We start from the raw sequence: 23,731 nt of genomic DNA, 5'->3' as shown, positions 1-23,731 counted from the left end.
AGAAAATACTGTTAAATCTGAATCTGGAAGGAAAAAGCAAATATAGCAAACAATAGGCTGGTTTGAGCTAAGAACTTTGAATACAGACTTACATTGTTCAAGATACAACAGATTTTATTTCTATGACAGCATCATTTCATCCACAGTCTCCCATGACGTGAGTTACATAAATGTATGTATTTTGCCTTCTCAGCTTCTTTTAGGGAATGATTTGTGATTACTTATCTAGGATTAGGAGTACAGAGACTATTTCAAATGTCTCTTAAAATATGTGGTATTGCAAACAACGGATATAAAATGAGATTCACACACATAGCTTCGCTGGTGGCCAAGAACTGCGTTGCAATATGCCGGAAATCCAAACATCCTCCTACTCCCAGAGCCTTGCTGACAGATCTACAACAACTTCTTTCTCTTGAAAAAGCTACATACAGAATCAGAATAAGAAATAGAGGAGCCTGCTTATTCTGAGAAACTAATGTAATCTAGAAAATGGAAGGTTAAAGATTCCTCATCAACATGAAAAACACATTTCTTTTTGAAAATTTTGTAGTTTGAACTAACACCTAGATTACCTAAAATCGCCCCCCAAACAGAGAAAATTTTGTCATCCTTGAAAAAGCAACAACAGCAAACCCTTAGGATTAGTGTCATTGTTTTCTTGTGTAGCCTGTTAGACCTACAAATCATTGGGCTTCTGCATAAGTACAGGGGTGTGTGTTAATGGAACTTGATACAGAAATAGAATCTTAGTTCAGCAGATCCTCCTTTGTTGAAAAACCAATTAAAAAAGCAAACACAAGGGAGTAGAAAAACAAGTAACTTTTACAGGGGTGTATTTTTTAAACAGAGCATACTTTGCAAGAAGTGCTGTATTAGATGCTACATATATTAATTAGCTGTTTAGAAAATCAGGTTGACTGTGTCCTTTAATTAGTAGACATTGACTTATTCCACGTGTATTATGGCATAGTGAATCTTACTAAGATAAATGTTTCTCTCTGAAGATAGGAAAAAAAATCCACTATCATTTGTTTGCTTACCAGATTGCTCACCATCAATACGGCTGCTATTTAAAATGATGAATTTTAGTCACATATTTAATTAGCTAATAGCTGATCTCACTGTAGGGTCTTGATCCTCCTTATATGTGTTCTTTCATCCTGAAAAAGTCTTTGGTTGTATCTTGTTTTTGAAGTTTTCGTTTGAAATTGTCCTTGCTACTTCTGAATCTAAAATGCAGTAAATTAAATTACTAAAACTAAAAATTATTGTGAAAACATTTAAGGTTTTGAGTATAGTTTTATACCTACTGTTCATTATAATATATTGCCAGAGGCTGTGAATTTAAAATACATTAAAAGTTTTAAAAGTTAGTTTTTCCACTTGGATTGCTGCAGATATTTGGTTTGTGAGAAAATTATGTGGACTTTAAAAGCCTATTAACTAGCTTAAGATTTCAGTGCATTTGTGTACCACTGCTCGGTATGCAGCCTTCTCACAGAATTCAAGTTGTTTGATGGCCATAGTTGGAAAGTGCAGCAAATGCACTTTAGCCTATACTGTGTCAAGATAACTATTTGGAAAAAAAACCCCAGATGTCTTAATAGTGTTCACGTGAAAGACAGTAAAGCTCTTGTGGACATCATTATTTTGGAAGAGGACTTCTTGGGAGATTCTTTAGTATTAGCTGTTTATATTGTATGACAAATGGTGCTTCTCTATCCCCATGGATTATGTGAGTGCATAGGGTGACAGTCAAGGGGAAATACTGATCTTTTTTCACAGAAAAGGTAGTATATACCTGGTGTCTAAACCTCTTATTTTCCGTACAATTTGCAGAGGTATGTCATTCCACCAATACAAAGAAGATAAGAAGAAAGTTAATAAAGCAGAATTTTCTTTGTTATGGAGACTGCATTTGAAGGGATTGTAATGGCAGTTTTGGTGCTGCCAAGAAGAAACAACGCCGGAGATGCTGCAGAAGTTTGAGGCTTTCCTATGAATAACCTGGAGGCAATCTGGGGGGGGCGGGTGGGTGGGTTAGGTAAACCCAGGCTGCCATCCATTGCAAAACATCTGAAGAAGCTCTACAAGATGCATTTATCACTGAATTTGTAGTTACATGGATGTGTGTGTACCTGACATTTAATTTCCATTAGGTCAACAAAATAGATTTATATAAATATCCCTATTACTTGTAAATGAACTTTCTTTAAAAGGGCACTTTGAAATAATATATGGTCAATGATACGAGTTCCTTGGAAACTGCTATAGGCCAGATGGCTCAAAATCAGAGAATTTGTTCTGTGAAAGCAAAGGGCGTGAGGGTGCCTAGAGCTTCAGAGTGATGGGCTAATAACGTACCGCCCAAGAGGATGGAATATCCATCAGGCTGGTTCTGCTGCTTTCAGTTTCCTAAACGCTGAACAGTAAGCAAGCTTCAATCTCTATAGAAAACTGGCTATGTTACTTAAAGAAAAAGTATTATCTGACCTCTGGAGCACGTTATTACTAAAAGAAGGGCATAATTGACTTTTCGGATACACAATTATTTGTTCTTGCTGTTGTCGTCCCATAACAGCATGGATTATAAACCTTATATCCTAGTCATGCAGGCAAAACTCTCTGTTACCTTAGCCCTGCTGTTTAATTAGCTTTTACAATTGGACATTGTTTATATCCCAATAAATGTTGCCTGAGTAAAGACTTCCCCTTAACCAATTATACCAGATGTTTTTTCTGTGAAGGTCCTAATTAAATAGCATCTATTCTTGTGTTTGTTTTAAATCCTGCCTATTGTGTAAATCTCTGTAAGAGTGCAGTGCTGTACTGGGACACTTTACCAACATTTCTGTCGCTTTCTGGTTCACTGGCTGGTTGCAGTTGCTCCCTTTGAAAGTTATTGCTTACTGTAGGGGCGGAAGGTCCTGATGGGTAAGCTTGAGACTTGGGAAACCAGATCAGTTCTTTGCTCTACGGTGGGCTTCTCAAGTGATGCTAAGTCATGTATGACCCCACCAGGATGGTATAACTTAAGATGGCTGATGGGGTTACCGCTCTAGTGTCCAGTCCTGCAGTTTCCAGTACAGAATTTTAAGCAAAGGTGGAATTTACTTGGAAGCCCTCCTCTATAGCCATTGTCAGGTTGCAAATACTGTGTCTGGTTTGTGAGGATCTCTGCCACCCATTCTAATTCTGGCACAGTTTCAGGAATGGTCAAGGTTAGGTGTCCTAAACAGTGCTGTGCCCGCTCCTTAATCAGACCCTCAGTATACTTGAACTTCAGTTCTCCTGTATAATGGAACATTACTTTCTGGCAGGTAAGATTTTCAGAGCCTTTATATTCCAGGTGCTATTTCTAAGAGCTGGTTCCTAAGTTGCCACCACTTTTGTGTGTGCTCAGAATATGAAAAGGAAATCAACTTCCTTTCTCTGGTATAGCAGCCGTTATCCTAAGTGAGTCAATGAGTTCCCAAATGTAATATTTCAATGCCGTGTAAAAAAGTAGAAGGAGTAAGAGATGTATTAATGGGAACACTGTCTCACTGCCAATCCTTATGGGTCAGAGGATTAAGAAATACCGTAGCCCATCTGTGCTTCACCAAATATCTTCATTTAGAAGAAAAACATGGTATGTAACTACATTTTTTACTGTGTACTTCCTTCATCCAAACTTGAAGTCATTCGAATTTCATATTAATGTCTTGATTTTGAAATTGTCCTTGATTTCAAGATGGATGAGGTAGTAATTACATTAAATAATTTCTGTGGTTTCTGATCAAATACATGTATACCTGTTCATTTCCTTAAGATCTTAATTTAAAGGATGTTTTTTCTTCTGTAGGACCACTAACTCTTGCAGGGAGGAGTAGAAAGTTTGCATGCTGTGAAGGTCCCTGAAGCTCTAGAATGTAGAAGATGTTATAGATGCAAACTTTAAAAAGGTCATGTAATTTTTTCTACAGACTCTATATTCAAGGTTGGGGACAGATAATTGGGTGTGATTATGTCTTACCAAATATCCACTTCTCAGCATTGCTAGTTATAACAAGGGAAACAACTTTGGTAATCACAGTGTACAGAAATACCTAGAATTTGATATTGCTTGGCCAAAATACAGAGAAATTAAAGAAAAGATGCTGTCTGTTTTATGTCTTCAAACACATAAAATAGTGATTTTTAAATGTTATTATGAATGTAGCCTTGGTGTAACAATTCTCTAATGACGTTAAACCCAGATCTCTGCTTATCTCAAGATGGTCAGGCTGGAGTTTACATGGCTGGCACTAATCCCTGATCATCTTGCTAACCACCATCAGTTACAATGGTGTCCTTAGAGGCATAATGACCTTTTTCACTTGAGTTCACATTATTTTCCCACAGCAGATAGTATTTAGGACTAGATTCACCAAACAATGCTATTTCCTCTACTCTTGAGGGAAGGTGGTTGGCCTTGGTAGGCCCCATATTTTGCTTTACTCTATACCCTGGATCCCACAGAGAATGGCTCTGACTCAGTATTATCCCTTTACTAAGCTGTTTGGAGTGCTGCTGTGGGCTTGACTTTTCCGTATTGTGCTATTATTAAAGGCCAGTGTTGATAATATTTTGCACCACAAGGACTTCTTTTAGTGGCACTGCGTGGTTTATGGAATAACTGGCAAGCCAACAGTGTTCCTGCACAAGTACAGCGCAAAACCAAAAGGCATAAGGTGAACTAGGACCTTGATGGCTGATGGCCTCAAGCCATCTAGTGCATTGAAGTCAAGCCCACACGTGAACTTAACAACCAAAGGCAATCTACCTGCAGCCTTGAATTCATTCCTTGGATTCTTTTAAAAGGAAAGAAAAGATCATTGTTAGTCCACGTGGCTTACATGCATAGATCTACGTCATTCCTATCTGAGCACTTGTAGGCCTTGTATGTGATAGGAGAAAAAAATGGTGCCTTGACACTTAGCATGTGAAAAAAATCCTGGGGAAGACAAGTGCATATTAGGGTGAGCCAACTGTTTACCATGATCTGCTAACAAATGTGAAACTAAAAATGGCCTTTCTGCGCTGGGATTTTATTGTGTATTAGTTGCCATGTGTTAGCTAACATAAGCTTACTGCAGTCTAAAGTAAATTCCTGCAATTTCAGTTTACCTCCTCTCTCCCAGCTGCTACATGTGGTGATTGTCTCTCAGTGATTTGCTGCTCCTTTTTCTGTGCCACTGGTACCTCGAGAAATTGTAACTAAAACCAATTCATGAATTTATTTTAAAAATATGGAACTTAACATGGTTCCTAAATCCATTATGAACTATCCCTTCCTCTAAAGAATTTAATTTCGGTTAAGGGCCGAATAATCAGCTTCAAGACAGCAAACAATTGTTCAGTTCATCCCAAATTAAGTTCTGATTCCACCTCTCTCATCTTTCCAGATGTTCACTAGCTACATTAAAAGAATTCTAACAGAGCAGATGCTAAAAAGGCTTAAAAGATAGAGGAGAACTGTAGAGTTCGTAGGTTATTAAAATGCAACGCATAAAATGTGTCTGTATATATAAATACAGGACACAGTCTGGAAAATGTCCATAATACAGAAATATTAATGAAAAACTAAAATAATTTTCAATAAATTGTTCAATAAATTCAATAAACATCACACAAGCATGGTGCCAGGACTGTATCAGGATCATGTAGACCCCTTGGAAACATCCGCAAAGTAACAGAGTGTATTTAGCAGCTACATGGTTAGAAACTACTTGAAAGTGCTTTCATCATGGCGGGCTTCCAGGGAATTGCAGGGTTCCAGGGTAAAAGAGTTCTTTGGGCCCCTTCTGCCTGCCTCTGAATGGCACAGAATTCTAGCTTAGCATTTGTCCTGGTTTTGACGGGGATAGAGTTAATTTTCTTTCTAGTAGCTGGTATAGTGTCATGTTTTGGGTTCAGTATGAGAAGAATGTTGCTAACACACTGACGTCTTCAGTTGCTAAGTCATGTTTAGACTAAGTCAAGGATTTTTCAGCTTCTCATGCCCAGCCAGCAAGAAGGCTGGAGGGGCACAAGAGGTTGGGAGGGGACACAGCCAGGACAGCTGATCCAAACCAGCCAAAGGGGTATTCCATACCATGTGACGTCACATCCAGTATGTAAACTGGGGAGAGTTGGCAGCAGGGGGGTGTGGTGGATCACTGCTCGGGAACTAACTGGGCATTGGTCAGCGAGTGGTGAGGAACTGCATTGTGCATCACTTGTTTTCTATATTCCAATTTTTTTTTATTATTATTGTCATATTATTATTTTCTTCCTTTCTGTCCTATTAAACTGTCTTTATCTCAACCCACGAGTTTTACTTTTTTCCAATTCTCTCCCCCATCCCACTGGGTGGGGGGAAAGTGAGCGAGCGGCGGCGTGGTGCTTAGTTGCTGGCTGGGGTTAAACCACGACAGCATTATACTTCAGGTTTTAAATTCCTAAACTGCCTTGATCCACATGTTCAAATCCCAGGAGAACTGACTTAGCCCTTCATCTTTCCCAGATAAAGTGCACTTTTATCATGTACGTGTGTATACCTTTCTGATGGGAACTTAAAAGTGAAGGTTCTTTATTTCCTGAAAATAATTTAAAAATACCAGTTTTGTAATAGCAAGGGTTTACTCCTGTCCTTGGGTAACATTTCTTTTTCCATTCTGCGCCCAGGTGGCTGGCACTGACCTTTCCTTCCTTTCCTAGTCAAATGCAGGGCATAAGTGCACACTGGCAACCAACCCCTCATCAAAGCTCTGCCCTGCTTAGAGGAATAGCGAAAGAGGAAGGAAGCGTGTCTGAGAAAGCACTACGTGTTGGCGGTCCCCTGCTTTTACAAGCTCAAAAGTGCTTGTGGAAGAGTGGAAAAGCAAGGTAGTGTTCAAAATCCTGGAGTCACAAATTGCTCACCTTCTGTACTCAGTATGGTTGTAACTTACAGATTGGGTTACTTCAGGCTGACAGTTTCTCTGTGTAATTACACAATATTGATGCACATCCGTGAGGACAATCATTAGGAACAAACAGTTCAAAATAGCCATAAAATGCAAAATTAAAAAACATATTTTCAGGAGTGAAATGAGATGATGCTTCGCCTGCATGGGCAAATTGATCCAAGTTTTGTGATCACGGTGTCTCAGGTTTCATATCAGTTATCTCAGCATAACTTTTTATTTCTGAAGTCATGCACAGAATGAGGGGAGACACAGTTTGACCTTTCCAGACTTGCTGCATTTTAATTTTTCCTATGCTTAGAAATAATACAGAAAAACCCAAGAGGTAATATTATTTTTGTACAGAACGTCTAAAGTTATACTAAGCATGTTCAGAATATATTAAAGGTACTGTCCTGACACAAGAAATTCACAATCTGCTTTTAGATATTACATAACTAATGAGAGCAATAAATGTTGGAAGAAGAGAAAGAGTGGATCAAGGTTACAATAATAAGATCATAACATTCCTCCACTATGTATGTGTGTTTTAAAATTCACTTCAATTTTGCTACCTCAGTCTAGGCTTTGGTTTTTCATTTTGGCTCTCTTTATTTATCAGATTTAATTTTCTGTCTGAATCCACCAGACCATAACATCCTGGCTAAAAACTGACCAGATTTTTTTTTTCTTTTTTTTTTTTTTTTAATTTTTAATTTGGATGGTACCTACTCTGCTCGCGCAGCCAACATTGACGGCCTGTTTGTAGCAGAAACACTGTCATGGTCTTTGACAGTAGTCAAAGCTGAAGTACCAATAGAACATATACTTGAATGCATGTACTACTTCATTCTACACAGGGAAAGTGATACCAAAAAAGCAATTATATGATTTCTACACAATGACACCTGGATTTTTAAACCCCGACTTTGAAGAACCATACCATACACCACACCATACATGCGGTGTGTGAAACACATGCAAAACTCATGTTAATACTCCATCTTCTCATTCTCATCCAGCCTTAACAGTCACTTAAAAACGATTTGAGAAAAATCAATAATGCACCTTATTGGCTTTTTTGTAATGTATAAAAAAGGGTGGGTTTTGCCAATTTTCTAAACACTCTGAAAATATCAGGATTGTAAAAATGGATTTTTATTGATTTTCTTGGAAGATCTTTGGGGTTTTGACAGATATGTATTGACAGCAGCCACCTCTAGTTGAATCGAAAGTATTGCATGTGTAATGCAAATCATTCGATCTTCAACATATTTGAATTATACTCATGTTAAAAAAAAAAAGTGATCAGAAATCTTTTTTCCTTCCAGTCTTTGCTCTTGTGGTGTTACGCTTCCTCATGTTCTTTAGTCACCACACAGTCTTCTGGGCTGCAGACAACAGATAAACAAAAAATGGAATATCTAATGTTTCAAATACAAGCACAAATAAAAAAGTAAAACATGCTCCGCAAGTCCTTATAGATTATAAGCAAAGAGAAAAATGGCACAAATCCAGATTTAGAAAAATAATTTCTTTCTCAATATTTGTAATGGAGTTGTCAGTCACATTAATTTTTATGTAAATTTACCTAAACTGATGAATCATAACTGAATTATTGCCTAATCTTCCTGGTTTTGGCCAGCATTTCCATTGCCTCTATTTTTATTTGTTTATATAATGGATTTTAAGAGTCCACTACAGAACCCATAACTAACACAGCGAAAAGAGGGGGCCTGCTTCAAGTCACTTTCAGTCCAACACAAGAAGTGGATGCAAGAGACAGATCAGAATAAGACAACTCCAGTCACTATGACAGACAGTAATCTTGGCACACAGCTGACTGTTCATTATCATTCCTTCAGTAGACATCACAGCATAGGAGATTTTTAGGGAGGGATTTGAAGGAGGAAAATTAGGTGAGTGGGAGTGAGAAGCAGCAGCGAGGGAAAGCAAGAAGGTGCTGGTTTGAAAATGTAACAAGTAGAGAGTTATTACTGAATGAAATGTGTGGGGGGAGGACGTTGATTTCTCTATAGGATATTAAAAGATGATAGGGTGGGAATAAGCTGTAAAGAGCTACAAAAGTGAAGTAGCTTTTGCTTGCTAAGATGCTGAAGCAGGGGGGGAAACATTGAAATAAGGAATATGGCTGAAACAATGATTATGAAGATAACCAGGGCAACAGTGTTTTGCAATGGTGTTCTGTTATTTTTTTGTTGTTTTGTGATGTCCAAAATTAGATTATTAGCTTTGGAAGGGCACGGACCAGACATCTGTGTCCCAACAAGCACCCTAACATATTTTCAGGTGCTCTAAAAATGCATAAATAAAAATGAGGAACTGCTTCTCCTGAATACTATTTCCCTCATTCTTCAGCCCTTATTCTTCAAGTTACACCATTCAGTTATCTTTCTGTTTTCAAAAGAACTTTCTATATGAACTTTCCAGTACTCTCTTGTCAAATTATCTTACTGTTTTTGGAAAGACTGCATATCATCTATATTTAACACCACTTCAGCTTGGGGAGGTGACTATAACATAGCATTAAACTCAGACTAAAAAAATGAGTGTGGCATTTCTAGGTTTTTCAAGTGTGTTAACTCAGAAGAGCTAATTTGACTGGATAAAGTGCTTTCCCCCAGATACCTTGGATTTCAGTAGACTTTCTTGCAGGTAGCTGAGTTGAGCTAATAGAATGGCAGTTAGATGCAAAAGGCCTTTGGATTAGTATTTGTGGTCACCATAGAAGTGAGTCTCTCAGAGAAATGTGAATAAAGAGGTCATCTGAAGAACTGATATGGAAGGTTTCTCCACAGGCACTTAATTCTTAGAAATTTACAGATGAAAAATGCTATATGAGTATTAATAGATAGGAATGAAATATGGATGAGGGGACACTAAAGCTGGAATAGCAAGTAGAACAAAGGGAATAAGGGGACGTGGGGACATGATAAGAAACCAGGCTAGAGCTACAGACTTGGACAGAACTGTCTAACACCTCAAAAAAAAAAAAAAAAGGGGGGGGGGGGGGAAGAAAAAGGAAAGTTTAGATAAAGGAATGAAGAGGTAAGTAAGAGGAGAAATTATTTGATGGAGGGCTGGGATGGGACATGGCTATCAGGGAACCTAAAAGAAAGGGGTTGTAGCAGGATAAAGGATGACCAGAAGCAAAAAAGTATCCTACCTACTGATACAGATATGGTCACCTTTTCATAGAGGAAGAGAAAGTGAAAGCCAGACTTGGTAACAGACTAGACAAGGAAAGAGGAAAAGAAACAATCAGGTTAGGTTTTTGTGGCAGACAGACAGGTAGGAGGTACTGTAATACACATACATGGAGAGATTCCAGGAGAGAATGTTTCTGGCTATGTTAAGCCTGAATTGGTGCTGATAATGTTTCTCAATGGATGTGCAAGAACATTTAATATACTGGCTATGTTAAGCCTGAATTGGTGCTGATAATGTTTCTCAATGGATGTGCAAGAACATTTAATATAAACAATCAGCCATGAGATCTGAATGGAAGAAGAAAAAGATGACAGTACATGTGGCATATTCTGAAGAGGGGTGTCCCAGCATCATTTGCCCAGCAACAAACAAAGAAGAGCACAGGGCCTGGGTGATCTGCTAGCCTGGAGAAAGAGTATAAGGGAGAGGATGGGGGGGGGTTTGTATGTACTTACTGTAGTTCACTGTCAGCAGCAAGACAAATCAGCCTCTGTAGTATGCTAGTGACCACCTATAGTTTATGAAGACTGCAGAGGGAAAAGTCTAGAAAATATTTTCCAGAGCTTGGATCTAGATGGCCCTTGCTGAGCCAAGTATCCACACTCCAATATTCTTTTGTGCAAGGGTGTATCTTCTAACCCCATCACAAAGCCCCCTTGGTACACCACTTTAGACAGGTATTTCATCAAGTCACTGGCACAGGAACGTGGCTAAAGTAATATTAAATTAGCTTATGTAATACTAAAGTAAGATACTGAGAGTGAAAAGAATTAGATGAAGGAAAGAGGCCTAAGTGCCACTGAAGAAGAAAGGAAACAGCAAAGGAAGAAAAACCACAAAAAAAGATGCTGCAAAAATAATTAGAGAACTATGAACTGAAAGAAGAATGAACAAGGCCACAAAAGCCAGGGAGAAAGGAAGCAACTGACCCTACAGAAAAATCTAAGCGTGTAGAACCTCCAAGTATTATCCACGTGAGTCTTGTTAAGAGGAGTTGAACTGGAGCAGAAAAGGCACATACCAGATAGGAAAACAAAGAGGTAAAGTGATGTTTAAAGAACAGAACTTTAGATGGAGAAAGATACAATTTTACCTGCCTTGATTTTTAAGCTTGGAGTGTTTCACTGACTAGTCATTGGTCACTAGGAAGTGGTTACATTAATTTACTAGCTAGAAGGAAGCAAACACGTAAGTGTGTACATAGCCATAAACACAGTCCTGCCCATTTCCATTGCTTAGCATTGCATGCATACTCCATTTCACAGTTTTAACAGCCACCCAGTTTGGGGTGCATTCACCCCCATGTCTGCAAATATACACGATCCTAGGCCTTGATGCTTGCGCTTGTAACAATGTGCTTGTCCCATGGCTAGCCTTACTTCTGAGAGCTTGGAGTTCGTCTGTGTTGAGGATGATGCTTCCATCTCAGTCTTGCATTAGTGAGACACGCATGATCAGACCCAACCTGCTGGGTCTCTTGGGAAACACACACATAATTAGCCCCTTTGCACCAAAGACTTCATTGCTGTATTTGCCACATGGTGAGTGTCACCCAGTGGGCCTGCGAACACAGGCACACAGAAACCCTCCCGTCCTCAGGAAGCATCACTATATTTGCCATATGGTCAGGCTCACCTGCTAGGTCTGGGAGGAGGAGACAGACGGGCAACACTCACACACATAATGAAGCTACCCACTGGGCTGCCTTAAGAAATTAAAAAAAAACCCCAAATAAAAGTTGACATAACTGCCACATGATCAGACTCACCTGCTGATTTTTGGGGCAGGGCAGGGTAGTCACACACACATGAATTTGCCATCTCTGCCCGAAGGGTGCCTCCTCGTAATGCCTGTGCTCCACCTCAGTGCATTAGGCTGGGAACCAGAGCAGGAGGGATGCACTCCCTTCCCTGCTCGGCGGCAGAGACCCCTAACCCGAGCAGGCCACCGAGCCGCTCTGCCCCCCACTCCCCTCCGGGTTGCGAGGCCGTAACTGCTCCCTGATCTGGGTGGAGGGGGACATGCTCCTCCATAACGAGCCTCTCTCCCCCTCGGAGCCCCGTGACTACCACCACAGGGCCAGACCCGACTCCCGGCGGGCGGGGGCTCCGGCACCCGGCAACTGCCCCCCTCCTCCGGGACGCCGTTACTGTAATTGCCGAGGTAGAAACAGTCACCAGGGAGAAGATAACAAGCCCTTCCCTCCCCGGGCAAGCACCGCTTGTAAACACCAGCAGCGAGAGGCACTGAGGGGCAGGCGGCCGGCGGGACTCTCCTCACGCACGGCCGTTCCCGCCCCTCACGCAGCGCCGGCTCCCCTCACGCACCGCCGCCCCATCCGCCAGCAGCGGGGCGGCCGCCGGCCCGGCCGCCGAGGGGAGCAGACACTCCGCGCCCCCCATCCCCGTCCCGGGCCCGGCCAGGCTCCCCGGGACACCGGGAAGGCTTTCCCCGGGCGCCGTCCGTCAGCGCGGCGCTCCCTCCCCGCGCCGCCATGGCGGCCGGCAGGCGGGCGGGCGGGAAGAGAGGGGCGGGGGGGGGGCGCGGGACTCCCCTGGCGGTGACGTGTGTTGCCATGGCGACGCCCAGGCAGCGTCTCGCTCCGTGTGGGGGGGGGTGTGGGGGGGATGACAACAAATATGGCGGAGAGGAGCAGGACGGCAGAGACGGGTCAGTGCCAGCCGCAGTCGCCTGGGCGGGGGGAGGAGGGGGAAGAGCCCCCCTTCTCCAGGGGCTTCTGGCAGCAGGGGGGGGCCTGCCTCGCAGCGGAGCGCAGGAGACGGAGCCTTTCTCTCAGGGGAAAGGGAGGGAAGCGCCTCTTGGCCGAGGGCACTGAGGTGGGGAAGGGGCCAGGGCAGAGGCCCCTGCCCAGGGAGCCGTGGAGGAGGGCAAGGCAACCTTCCCTTAGGGGATGAGGAGCATCTTCCCGGAGGAGAGGTGGTCGTGGGGAGTGCCCCTTCAGGTGGGGAGAGGGGGAAGAGCCCCCAGGCCCTCCAGCCCTGTCTGAGGGGGGATTGCCCCGTTGTGGGGAGGAAGGTGAGAGGGCGAGAGCCCTGCTGGCCCAGCAAACAAAATGTGGGGGAGAGCCCCGGTTGTGCAGAGGACGAAGCTGATGGCGGGGTAGCCTGCACTGTGCTCCGTCCTCCCCGCGCGGGGGGCAAAGGTGGCGGTGGCGAAGAGCAGAGCGAAACGGTGGTGCACAGGAGTTCCCCTCACATGAGAAATCTTGACCTGCTTTATGTAGAAAGAAAAAAAAAATAGTATGTGAAGGCATGGGGTTGGAATTGAAACTGCACCACAAGGCTGATAGCTTGGGGGTTGACCTGCAGGTGCTGCTTGACCTGTCCTGGGAGGTGTAAAGTACCTGGAGGCTGCAGAGGGTCAGCATGCTGTACGCCTCCATCTCACATACGTTATTCTGTGAGGGTCTCTTTAAAGAAGGTGCCAAATGTTATTCTTCCTATTCAGGATGTATTAACAATGGCTCTAACTGTGTATGTGAAGATAAGTTTGTCGGTGAAACTAAGTTTTGTGTTTCCTCATGAGTGATAAGGATCCTCTAGGTACAGGGATCTTTCCTATTGTACAAAACACAGTTAAGGTCTTTTCCAGCCCACGTGAAAACAAAAGCCCCCAAAATAAGTTATGAAAATTAGAGATATTAACATTTGGAGGATGAAACAAAGATAATGACAGTTTTTCTGAATATTTAATATCCCACAGCATCATACATAAATTATCTGGGTTCCTGGACCAAAAGTTCATTTTCCTAGCCTGCTGTGTTAGCTGCTGTGCCTGTGCTTTTCAGACTCAGAAGTGGCTCCAAATGAAGATGCATTATCCATAGAACTGATTTTGGATTTTTGGGCCACTTAAGGTGAAAAAAAGTGATAAACATGCAAAATACTGTTGTGCTCCGGGAAACAATACTGCAAAGGCTACATCTAAATGGATTGGTCATAAGGTTCTTGAATTCCCTGTGTTCAGCCATGCTGTTTATGAACCCCTGAAACCACACTGTAAAGTTTATTATACATTAAACTTGTCCATAAGTCAGGTGATTATTTTCATCCACTGCGTTGTGCAACACTACTAAACACAACTGATCAGCTCTGGCTGCGCTGTGAAACAGGAAACAAATCTTCAGTGGCCTTTTGACTTTGTCAGCTTTCCTACCTACTTTACCTATGCCTGGGCTGTTGTCAGTAACTTTCTTTAACATATAATGTAACTTTCCTGCTATTTCCAAATTAGCGCATAAACTTAGCTCTTATGTTGTGTTCTCTGCTATATTATTAAAATCTGAAGCCTTACAGTATTTGCTTTTTATTTTTAACCTTGTCCAGAACTTTTTCCTCAGTGCTTTTCTCCTAAATGTTGTGTTTCAGCTTGTGCTGAAATCATGTTTTGTTGCATTTTCCTGATACATGTCCGCTTAAGTTTTGCAATGCCTATCTGGCCATTTTGCAAGTCTTAATTTGTAGGTCCTTCTTTTTTTTGAGAAATCAGATGAGGAATTAAAAATGCAAAGAACCACAAAGACAGGAAAAAGACCCCAAACTTCCAGATCCCCAAAAGAACCTGTTTGTCCCCTTAGTGCCGGGTGACACTGACACTGTTGACGTGCACATAACATAATTGAGGAACATTCTTGTTCCTGGTGCATTCTGACTGCTTAGTATGTCTTAATGATATGTCAGATCTCGACCAGTTGTTAGGTGATGCAGGAATCTAGCTCTGGAACCTGCATTTTGCACAAATTTAAATTTTTATGTATGGATGCAAGGAGAATAAAGCCATTACAGAAGGACTGAACATTGTTCAAACCATGTAAATTGATTTAGCCAGTATGACTATACTATACTTGCTGTTTTGTTTTTACAGCAGCATCATGTTTTTATGCCTGGATTTGAAAACACAAGTAATAACTAAGTCTTATCTTCCCATCTTGAAATATTGATTGTTATTTGTAATTTTCAAATGAGAAAACTGAGTTACAGAGAAATTAGAAGTAACTTATCCATGCTTTATAGCAACACAGATTACTGTTATGGACCATTCTTTACTGGTTTAATTCAGTAACCTGTGTTTGACAAGAGTCAGTTTCAGGGAAAGCTGTCAGAAAAAATATAATGTGCACTTACAGAAAGGTGATTCTAAAAATTATGTTTCTTCCTAAATACTATCTGATACTGAATTATATACGTCTAAGATGCTTGCACCCCCCCTTAAACTCTTAGCTTTGAGAATATACCATGTCAAGAGGTTTTGTATATTAATTGTACTTTATGGAAAACATAACTTTTTATAATGTAAGAATTTTTCATTTCAGTTTTATTAGTATCTCCTTATTCTTCTGTTTAGGAAAGTAAATATGTTAATCTTTCTTACACTGGTAATTATACTTACTGTTTCAATATATACAAATCGTTTCATATTTCCATTCCTTTTTCATGTAGAAGATTTTTGTTTCTGTAGTAGTTTTTGCAAATTTTTAAACTTTTTTTTTATTGGGGAGGGAGATTAGGACACACAGAATTGCACAAAGTACTTCAGAAGAGGGACTACCATCAGCTTTTACTATACTGTTACGTTCAGCATTATTTTCTATATCATGGTTTAAGCCAATCTGTATGTTTCAAATGAGATTGAGAGTTAATATGGAAGGTAGATTATTTCACATCTGTCTACTATGGAGTTCATATTCTGGTGCTATCCTCTCTGGACCAGGCAGACATCTGGTCTAATCCATTAAAATAGTTTCCGTGTTCTGATGTTTAGTTAGAGTGCTGCAAATCAACTTGCTTTACCCTGGATTAATGAATCATTTCTCCCATTGCAATTGGCTCCTTAGTTCTAGCTTGTTTTTTGGAACTGCTCAAATCTGTTTATGCAATAAACAGTAAGTTTGTGTGCTTTCCTGTCTAGGTTTCCAGGCTGAAGCCTTCATGTCTCAAGCTGGGAATCCAAATTAAAAGCAACTTAAATCTTCACAAATTAAGTCTGCAGGAGAATGAAAGTGATTAAGACTAGTTAGTTTCTTTCAGGAGCTTCTTGGTTTGACTTCCAGTTGTTCTGCTCAGCAGACCTTGATGTCTCAAACCTTTGGAAGATACAGGATGTAGCAAGGTGGCCAGTTTAGTTAAGTTTCTTCAAAAACAGATTAATGTTATTTTTCCAATTCTGTAGCAAAGAGAACCTTATTAGCTTCTCTAAGGAAGGTTTAGGAGTAGGTCAAAGTGAGTACAGAATGCCTGTATTTGCTAATTTTTTGACCCATGAACCAGATGAAACTATTTAACTTTTCAGACATGGATCCAGCTAAAATTTCACTAGTTATCTCATTCTCCCCAGGTTACTCTTATTCTTCTAGGCATCTATATTACCTTCAGAAGACTTGCTTCCAGAGGCCTGAATGATCAAAGGGTGCAGGTTATCTCTGAGTTCTGTAATAGTTTTCTATCTGAGGCAGCTGCGTATTAGCCTGGATTGACAGTTCTAATATGTGTTATTCCACAGTTGCTAGTCATTTTGTGGATATTAGTATTTCTGATATTTCATTGAGTCATTGTCACTGAAATCATAGTGAAAGCAAAAAAAGGCATTTACTCACAGTACTGGACAGGATATAAATATATGTCTTTAGACCGAAGATCCTTGTTATCGGAACAAACAGATTTCCCAGCTGAATGTGTAGTTTTTCATGTTTATTTACATGTCATGATAGATACCTTGCAGAGCGATGTTAAGTCACATTTCATATTAAGAATGGTTAGAACTTTCAAAAGCATTCACAGCTGGGCTGACCTAGCTTCAAGGAGGAGGGCTTCAAACCGCTGCTAAGTGCTGAACCCCCACTCAAAGTTTGGGTAATAATTAGCATTTCTAAAATACTTACTGTTGAGATCATTATTTCAGAGATCTGCATCTGGAGGGCCTGATAGAATAGCTGTGTAAATTCTGCAGTGTTTTCTAATTAATTTTAATATGATAGTGCTGAGCTGGACTATTTTGAAGGATACCTTTTGATTATTCTTTCAAAAAAGAATAGTTATTCTTTTAAAAATATTTAATCACATATTGTATGAACACATTCTAGTATCAGGAACGCACTGCTTTTTTTTAGGTGGCCTTAGTTATTAAATAAAAAGCTGAGCTAAATAAGACAACCTAATTTATTTGTCTTTAAATATAGGCCTTTTTGATAACTGGAACTTCTCATTCACTGGCTTTATCATGAGGATATTTAAAATAGGAGAAATCAGCTAATTACTTTAACAATACTATTTAATCTTGGTCTTTAAAATAACAGTGTACATCAGTGGTACTTCTGGTCTTCCAGGCAAATTTAATTTCTTCAATTGAATTGTCCTTTCTTAAATTATTTCTGAATTTTCAAGCATACATAAACAATATAGCTTATTTCCTAATACACACTACTAGCCTGTAAACATAGCTGAATTCCAGTGTTTGGGAAAAGACATTGCAGTCTTCATGCTGAAAGGGATCTGCCCACTATATTCTCCTATCAACATGAAGAGATTTCAAAAGTCACTGGAAGACTGTAAGGGTACTGGGCCCAGACTTGCAGATGTTCACACATCATGAAGAGCTATTTACAGTTGTTTATAAAATGCTGCAGGATATATTTGTAAACAAACCTAAAATGTGTTTTGTTTAACAGACACATTTGCCAGAACTTACTGATAGCATCAGTACATTTTAGCTTAAGCAGTTTGAAGTCCAGGGCATATTAGAGAAAGGTTTGGTAGTAAATTTGAGACACTCTGTAAGACCATTAACTGCTTCAGTTTTTACTGCTTAAGTTGAAATATTCATTGAAGTGATATACAGAAATTAACTATAGTTGCTGCAGAAAAGTATTATAATAATCATTATACTCCGTTGCCAGTAGGCTGATACTCAACTATTTCCAACTTTTTCAGTTATCTAGTGGAAGCAATCCCCACTAGAAGAATTTGTTGAAGAGCTGCTAATATATTTTTGGTACTTACAGCTTTGATCATGTTTCTATTACATAATTTGCCATATCAGGAGACCTGAGAAATACTAATGAAGGCTTTATACAGCCAGAAGATATAATTTCAGACAAAGAAAGAAACAGGAATGTGTTGGGTGTTCCAGTTGCCATTTCTTAATGGTTTACCATTTCCTAGCCATATTTCAAACAGTTTTTTCTTTGACAAATAATCAAAGCTTTGGAAAGTTACTTACCTCAAGCGTCCCAACGTTTTTTCTTTCAGTGAAGTTCAAAGCACCCTATTAATTATTAGCTCTTGTGAGAGGAGGTTTTTGAATTTGTAAAAAGTGAAATGAGACATATTGAGAATTTTAATAGGTTTTATACTGAAATTTGTAAAACAGAAGTTTCTGCAAGTTTCTTCAGTGTTGCTGTCACTGTAGTAGGCAGAAGTCTCATGCAAAAAACCAGATCAACCTCAGAATGCATTTATGTGGCCTACATAGCATTTCTGGTTTTTCAAGTTGAGCTTTATAGATTTAATGCTCATTAAAATACTTTTTAAAGTCAGCTTTCTGTGTTAAAATGTAACTGGCTTGATCTCCACATGGGGCCACTGACAGGACTGGGAAACTTAGGTCTGCAGCAGAAGCCTGCTTTCCAAGTGGGACACCTAATAGTAATAGCTGTTATCTTTCACGGAAGAAATGGACAACTGGTCTATGCTCAGAGATTTTCTTTCCTCCTGTTCCACTTTCCTCCAGCAACATGTGTTTAGGGACAAAAGTGATAGAGTGAAATGACTATATAGTCATCTTTAATTTTTTTTTTTTAAATAAAAAGCTAGAGTACCCTGATAACAGAAAGCATCAACCCGCACATAAATGAGGTTCTAGAGGACACGGAGAGGAGTTTGGTACAGATATTTACTGCTAACGTCACTCAGATCCAGCAGCGCTGCTTCTGCTCAGCAGTGGTGCTGCTGGATGCAGACTGGCTCCAGCAGACCCACCTAGGTGTATGCATCGTGCTACATCACTCTTGTTTCTGGAGGATTGATTGTGCTGCCCTTTTCCAGTACTATGTGATTCTATAGAAACCAGCTTAGATTTCTCAAGTAATCCCCAAAAGTAGTTGGCCTGCGGAGCCTTGAGGCAGAATTGCCATGTTTAGATTGCATTGTACCTGAGATAATAAGTTCTTCTAGGCTCAAGCTGTGTCTGCAATTAATCTGTACTAGAGGTAAACCAATTTACAAGTAATCAAGTGTTGGTTATGGGTACGCATCTATGTGTCCCATGTCCCAGCTTCCCTCTCACATTATCCCCACAACTCATTTTTTTGACATTGCTACAGAGGCCAAGCCTGTTGTTTAAGAAGTGCTATATTTTTTACCCTTAGATTTTTAAATATGGTTTTTGAAGTAATTTTACTATTTGTGTGTTGGAATGGTTTGGAAAACCGCTCTACCAAAATAATAATAATGAATTCAATTTCATTTTGTCACGGGCTGCACAAATTCAGAGATGTGGACTTCAGTATTAAATCTAGGGCCCTGATCCTGCAAATATTTGCATTGAGTTTGATGTATATATTTGTATAGTAAAGAGTTTTCATGATTGGTTCTATTTTTGGATAAGTAACGTATTAAGCTTAGAGACGAAAACTTATACAGTCTGATACATATGTTTTCTAATATACGTACGTGTCCCTGTTCTTTCAGTATGGTTAACTGGCTGATTTCATAGATTCATTGTGGCAAAAATCAAATGCAGAAAAGGGGGTGGGAGGATAAAGTAGTTGTCTTAAAGTATTGTTATTAAATAAATAAGCTATCTAACTGTATTTCATTTACTTGCTAATTCATAGAGCTATTTGCTTAGCAGTCGATCTCACAATCAAGAGTGAAAGCTGGCAAGATTTTGCTTTTACATATTGTTTCATAACTACCTTGAAAAATGTGTTGAATTTCAATCTCTACAAAAGCAAGTGGAACGTCAGTTCCCATGAATCACCAGAGCAGAGCAGCAGGAATCCATTCCAAAGAAAGCCCAGCTGGATTCATTACAGGTCTACCGATGTGTTTTCATTTGCAATAAGCAGCAAAGTTACTGTGCGATTACAGTAAACTTTAGAGCTGGGTAACACCTATCAAGTGACTATCATATTATCTTGCATATATAATGCAGATGAGGTAGTATGATGCACTTGATTAATGAAAAATTCCTCAAATAACCTATACAAATCCAAAGGCAGCAGCATTATTTCAGGGGAACTGTCCATGTAAAATAGGATTGAGATAAACTTGCCTCTGCACTACTTCCCTATACGCAAAGTCTGTAGTACTGCAGAATAACAAATGTTTTGTAACTACACAGAGTATCAGTATATCTGCTGGTTATTTTATTTCTAGGAAGTATAAATAATCAGTAATTTGATCTCAGAGCCTTCTCTTCTTAAGCCTTCTTGTACGTAGAATTTTGGCTTGTGTTCCGAATATTTGAAATACTTTGTATGCATTTCATATTCCTATAAATATTGTATCAACATTTGCTTAGTTAAAAAACTGCTGAATATGGTGTATTAGTGAGTAGTGTTCTCTGTAGTTAAATTCCTGTTGTTACGTTGTTGATGCAAGAGAGTTAATAGATCAAGTTTGCTTTGCTGACATTTTTGTGTTAGAAAACAGGAATTCTGAAACAATATTTAAATATTTTGCTATACAGTACTTATACTTTGTCAATAAAATAAAACACTGCAATGATCTAATTATTTGATATGAAATACTAGATTATGTTAAAGTGTTTCTTAACTAAAGAGTAAATTCAACAATGTGAGTGGGCAATGCTTGGGTGGAAGAAATTCTCAGTGGCTTAAAATACTACTTTTTGGAATGGACTGTTTTGGAAAGTAGGGGGAAAGGTGCTATTCTGAACTAAGAAGTTAAAGGAGTTGTTTCAATGAGTAATTATAATTACAGCAGTAATTAATAGTGTAATTGATTTCAGCAACCTCGGGGAACAAATTATTCCTGAAGTAGTACTAAAATCCCCAAATTATTTTAAATATGTAGTAGTCAAGAAGATTTTAACTCCAAAGTGAAGAAATTAACTGTGTCTGAAACTACTGTTGAGTTAAATTGACTGACAGAAGACATGCCTACCTCTAAACAAAAAGGAAATAGGAAGCAAGCATAAAACTGTATCTTTAAATTACACATATTCAAGAGCCACGGAAAAATAGAAGTTCAACCCAAAGAAGGATGCTTGAATTATGGTGCGTAATACACAAAATAGAAATTGTCAGTGAACTTATGTCACCCAGTTTTCGCTTATCACACTCGTAACGATAGCCCAATCAGTTCTGGCAGTGTGCAACTACCTCTTTTCCAATCATTTGTGAAATACAGGGTTTTGAAAAGAAAGATGGTGCTATGCAAAGCTGCTGCTGTGTTTCCCCAAAGGATTTTGTGCTCTGTGGAGCCCTCATGGAAGGTCTAGTTTCCCATGGATAAGGATTCATTACCACCATAAAGATGTTAGTGGTTGAGTCAGGAATTGAATTCAAGTCTCCTGAATGCTAGTCTTACTTAGTGATAATCCAATCAATTTTCTTCTTTGTTCAGTAGTCACACTTTAGATATCAAAAAATCAAAATACCTCTGAATACTGGGTTTGGTGTAGTACCACAGCTGGCCTGTGTTGAAGCTCACCAGGCTGATTGCCTTTGAAGAATACCCGAGAATGAGATAAAAGCCTGATCCAAATTAGAATGCACAGCTGTATTACCTCAGTGCTGAACCTGAAATAATGTCCATGATACAGCGTTTTAGCTCAGGTGCAGCATCACAGCTATAGCTGTCTTCCTTTGGCCTTGCTGGGATCACAGCAGATAAGCTCATGTCTTCCAAAATATGGCATAGACATCTCTTTAAATACAGGTTTGGAAAGCTCTTGTTCAATCAGTGAACATATTGAGACATTAAAAGTGCTAGGAATTTGACATGAAAGGGGTAATTTTAATAAAGAGAAAAAGCACCATTTATATCTTTCTTACTTGACCTTGCCGATACTCTTGAAAGACTTCCATAGTACTTCATACTTAGTAATTCCAGGAGATGGCTTTTGTGGGCAAGCATTTTGAACGTGATAGTCAGGACTGAGGAGTATGAACCCTAGAACAATTAAAATAAAGCCTTGGCCTTTTGTGAAAGCTGAAATAAACCCACTTCTCTGTTGTATCAGGAATAATTATTACCTATTGAGTCGTTTTCAGTTTCCCAGCTGAGAATCAATTGGTCCTAAAGAAGAGACACACAAAGTTGTTAACTTACAGAGATTTCAACTTTATTAGTCACTGAAGGCTACATAGTCATTGGTCGGGGTCATTGCATTGGTTGCTACATATCAGATGCTTTAGTTGCACTCAGCTTGCCCGAACATGAGTTATTTTTAATTTAGAAATTTATTTTGTCATTACTTCTTCCAGTTATGTGGTCATTAAAATAATTTTAATTATGCTGTTCATGTAGGATAAAGACCACCTGGTTGGCATAGTGCTCACTCCTGGTTAGGTTATCATGATTTGGCTGTTGGTTAATCGTGTCTTGTGCTCTTAAATCAGAAAAAAATATTTATTTTAGAATATACAGTGTGGATAAAGAAAAAAAAAGGCGTGGAGGAAGTAATATTCTTATACTGAAAACAGTTTTTGCAATAAAATATGATTTTATTGCATAGAAGGGAAATGGTCAATGTAGTCCGTAGGCTGGATCTGGTGTTGCTTTATTGGTGTAAGTATGCATTAAGCCCATCTGCTTCATACCTTCCGTATGAAACCTGAAGTATTATACATGGAAATTAAAGTTTGATCTGCACCAGCTATAACTAACTGAATCAATATCCTTTGGCTGGTGCTATTTTTTGAGGTTGTTCAGAAATATCTTTTAGTAAGCTTTTTGCACGTAATCATTCTGCATTTAAAAACCTTGTCAAAGAAGGGTTTTTGAAAATACATAGTATGTACATGGGTCTCATTAATATACTTGAAAGTTTAAGCTGGATAACTGGCTTTTCTTAAATCAATCATACCTGGGGCAGCTGTTGAAACGTGGATATATACATAGCATCCATATGTATATATGGATATATATATAGCATATATCCATAAACCTTTCCCTTCCTTTCCTCCCACTTTCTTCATCCTCCCTCACATATAATAGAAAACCAGGTGTATAAAAGCTGATTTGTTTCAGGATTAAGCAGCATGGGAAATATTTACAGCATTTTAGGATGGTACCAGTGAATACTAGTGAGTGACTTCAGCCACCAACATCTTTTTCCAGTTTTGTGGATAGTATCATGAGTTTTTGCCCTTATCTGACATTTTCTACCAACTACAATTCCAAACCCTGCAGTTGTATGCCTGTTTTGACTTGGTATTTTTTGCAGGTTATATGCACCCCTTGTCTTTGGGAATCAGTTGCTTACAGATTTCAAAAAGACATGGGACCCCATGGAAGAAAGTTTTACCTATTGAAGTTCTGTAGTATCACACAAGGGATCTGCTT

The 23,731-nt window shown here is 39.4% G+C and overlaps 1 protein-coding gene and 1 long non-coding RNA gene across 7 annotated transcripts in view; one reads left to right on the top strand and one right to left on the bottom strand.

The window, feature by feature from the left end:
- Positions 1-7,226: 7,226 nt before the first annotated feature.
- On the bottom strand, positions 7,227-12,687 carry LOC115349696. Its single transcript, XR_003926195.2, has 2 exons — positions 11,950-12,687; positions 7,227-8,341 (listed from the first exon to the last, which is right to left on the bottom strand). It is a non-coding gene; the product is annotated as an uncharacterized LOC115349696 (long non-coding RNA).
- Positions 12,688-12,809: 122 nt separating this feature from the next.
- The window catches only part of BEND5 (BEN domain containing 5), a 979,469-nt gene continuing 968,547 nt past the window's right edge, over positions 12,810-23,731 (top strand). For all 6 annotated transcript variants that reach the window (XM_030032521.2, XM_030032519.2, XM_030032517.1 and 3 more), the window contains exon 1: positions 12,810-12,851. In XM_030032521.2, coding sequence (XP_029888381.1) covers positions 12,821-12,851 — 31 coding nt within the window. In that variant the 5' untranslated portion in view covers positions 12,810-12,820. The remainder of the gene's footprint in view (positions 12,852-23,731) is intronic.

The sequence above is a fragment of the Aquila chrysaetos genome, chromosome 12, assembly GCF_900496995.4.
Source record: "Aquila chrysaetos chrysaetos chromosome 12, bAquChr1.4, whole genome shotgun sequence".
Taxonomy (NCBI): domain Eukaryota; kingdom Metazoa; phylum Chordata; class Aves; order Accipitriformes; family Accipitridae; genus Aquila; species Aquila chrysaetos.
Note: the sequence above shows the minus strand (reverse complement) of the source record. Positions and strands in the feature narration are given on the sequence as shown.